At 31.0% G+C, this 3,251-nt stretch overlaps 1 protein-coding gene across 1 annotated transcript; it reads right to left on the bottom strand.

Moving 5' to 3' along the window:
* Positions 1–441: 441 nt before the first annotated feature.
* Positions 442–873, bottom strand: LOC136091870 (zinc finger MYM-type protein 1-like). Its single transcript, XM_065819583.1, has one exon. The coding sequence runs from the start codon at positions 871–873 to the stop codon at positions 442–444; it is 432 nt and encodes a 143-aa protein (XP_065675655.1).
* Between the last annotated feature and the right edge of the window lie 2,378 nt (positions 874–3,251).

Below are 3,251 nucleotides of genomic sequence, written 5' to 3'. Positions count from 1 at the left end.
GCTAAGTTATAAAATTTCTTGACTATATATTATTGTGGGATAAATTCTCTATAAAACAACACATTTCTTACCTTAATCGCATAAGTATTGCCAATCCAATAAACATTCAAAATTAGAAGCAACTTACTAACAAAATACTCCAAAAAGTAATAAACCAATTTAAACCTCACCTACCAGCAATATTAAAACCATTTTTTATTCCACGATTTTGTTTTAACTTTATGAATAGTATTATAGAGGGATAAAACATTACCGTCCTATGATACTCTCACATAAGCAAAAAGACTTCTTGCCCCACGGGTCATCTTGCCCCACCCTACCCTACAAACTCTGAAGAACGCCAAAATAGTTGATAGAATTGATGCACTCACTGACACTGCACTGCTCTACTAAATTTAAAGAATGTCCAGCGCAGGTAATATAAAAAGCTAATTCACTCCGCTATTTTAAACGTGCTTTTAATCCAGAATATTTACCAGACATATTGCTTGCATTATCGTATGCCTGTCCCCGACAATTGGTTATATCAGTATCATATCTTTCCAGTAGATCTAAAATGTCAGTAATCAAAGATTTACCGCCGTGGCTTTTAATTTGTAGAAAACTAAAAAATCGTTCATACACGTGGCCATTTAGATAATAACGAAATATCACAGAAAGTTGATCCACGTGAGAAATATCAGGAGTCGAATCTGCGATAATTCCCCAGTATTTTGCTTTTTTTATTTCGGTAATAATGTGCGTTAAAACCATTTGAGACATAATATCAATTAGCTCTTCACAAATAGTTTTAGACAAATAATTTACATTACCTTTGTCTTTATTTGTAAAAGTGTCAATGTGTTGCTTTAAAACTAGATCAAATTGAGTCATTCTAACATGCCTAAGTAATTTCCGTTATTTGACGATCCTATAAGCTTTTTTCCTATTGTAAAAGCCACTTGACAAATACGTTGTCGTAATCGGTTGAAAACAACTTGCAAACATAACAAAATACACATCCAGTGGTTTCAGAAAACATTAACCATTTTCGGTCACACTTTTCGTTATTATTCATCACTTTTTGAAAATATTTAACCGAATAATATCTGTACTAGTTTTTTAACATCCGCTTCGAATATTCGAAATTAGAGTCTTTATTTTGAAAAAAAACGTACCCCTTGTTTAAATACTTCATACATTCATTTTCCTTTAACGGTAATGGCCATAAAGCAGGGTCTTGGCGTAGAATGGTATCTACGAAAAAAAATCATGATAAAAAAGCCTTTAAAAAAAATTATAAGTGACAATTTATAGAATAAAAACATTAACTGCCTAAAAAGTAAATTGTTTGTTTAGCAGATGTTAGAGGTGTCATTAAAGATAGTAAAAATTGGAGTACCTGAGTCAAGCTCATTATTATGCATTGTAGATTCAACACTTTCAACCTCTTGAATTTCATTTGAAGGACCTTGGCAGGCTACCTCATTTTCCGTGTTATTGTTTTCATCTTTTCTTTCATTGTTTTTATTATTATCTACAGTTTGTGGAAATTGCATATTAGTTTGGTTTGATGAAAAAAAATTTGTCATTTTCTGAAATTTAGCTACCATTTCCTCTCTCTCTTTCTTCAATCTTCTTTTAGAAGCTCCACTTTCATATTTTCTTAGCATTTTAATTATAACTGTATAACCTGAAAAGTGTTAAACTGTTCTTTTTTTTTCTTTCACGAATTTAGCGCTTCAGCTATTAAATGCATTCACACAAGAACTCTTTTGTGCGGAAGTAGAAAAGAATTGTAGAATTGCAATCGTTAATGCATTTTCAATAACAGTATAATTATTCAAGTCATTAATAATTTTCCGAAGGGAATTGTTTTTGTAGCAATTTGTACAAATACAAATGTTACAGTTATTTTATTTTTATGCTTTTGTTTTCAGACAATTTAGTAAATTTAACTTTGGCTCTTTTAAGTTAATAAAGATTTAATTTTCAGAGTTAATAAAAAACTATTTACTTTGAATCGGGGCCCCTAAAATTGTGGGGCCCGGGGCTATAGCCCCCCCCCCCCCATTCCTTGATCCGCCACTGGAAATGATAGAGCAATGCCTAAAGATGATAATAAAACACTAACTTTGGAAAAAAAAAATTTTTCCTCTCCGGAAGATAAAAAAACTCTAAGAAAAATTAAAACAACAACACATCGAAATTCATAATTGTCATAGAGCCAAGAGACGAAATGGTTGTCGTTCTCTTCATCTTATTCATTTCAAAGTGACTCAAGATATTTTTTGTAACACTAAATAATTTAAGTATACAACTAAACTTTTAAAAATCATTAAAGCAATAAGTTGCGTGGTTAGGATCATTATAAATGCGATCTTTCTCATTTTGCCCCGTCTTACCCTATTATGTTGTTTTCATATTTTCAAAGTGGTGTGACTTGGCAAACGTGTAGAACAAGATTTGTCAACCTTGTCAGTCAAGCGGTATTACTGCTTTAGGTCTAGTTGTTGTCTAGCCTTCATTATTAATACTTCTTGAAACACATAATAATATCTTTTAATAATATTTTGCATAATGTTGTTACTTAATTTACTAATATTTTTGCATTTGGCTTACCTTCATGTTGGTGTCTTTTGTTAAAAATGATTAATGGGTAGTGTTATTATTGGAACTCACTGCTTTTAATCATTCACTAAAAGCCATTCAAGAAAAAACATTTTGCCATATATAAATTTTGCTTATCTCAATTTTATTTTTTAGAACCATGATGTACCTACATGAATTGTTTTTTGAAAGCTAACATGAAATAACAATATTTAACAATTACTACTCTGGTATCACAACAGCTTATCTCTATCAGGTACATTGATTTTTAATTTATATATGATGTTTTTCTTTGTATTTACTTAATCGTTACATTTTTTCATTTCAGATTAATCATGTGATGTATTTATGTGATATAGAAGAAGTTATTGTAAATTTTTATGAATTTTTTTTACTTTTTTTAACATGCTGCTTTGGAAACACAATCTTTCTCTCCCTCTCTCTTTCTTAGATGAGAGGGAAAGTTAATAACATTTATGTAGTTACTGAGATCCAGTGCCGTGGCTTGTGGATTTGGCCCCCCCCCCCAACTAGCCATTACGGCCCCAATTTTTTTTTTTTTAAAGTGGATAAATTTTACAGATTACTTCAAAACAGCTGGGTACCTGACATATTTTAACGTCGCCGTTCATAAGACTAAATGCAATCAAATTAACGCTTAA

The sequence above is a fragment of the Hydra vulgaris genome, chromosome 15 (assembly GCF_038396675.1).
Source record: "Hydra vulgaris chromosome 15, alternate assembly HydraT2T_AEP".
Classification (NCBI taxonomy): domain Eukaryota; kingdom Metazoa; phylum Cnidaria; class Hydrozoa; order Anthoathecata; family Hydridae; genus Hydra; species Hydra vulgaris.
The sequence above is the reverse complement of the archived record's forward strand: the minus strand, read 5'-3'. Positions and strand labels throughout refer to the sequence as shown.

Bases quoted from the DNA above. Each gene is read 5' to 3' on its own strand.
- LOC136091870 (XM_065819583.1), bottom strand. From the start codon at position 873: ATGACTCAATTTGATCTAGTTTTAAAGCAACACATTGACACTTTTACA.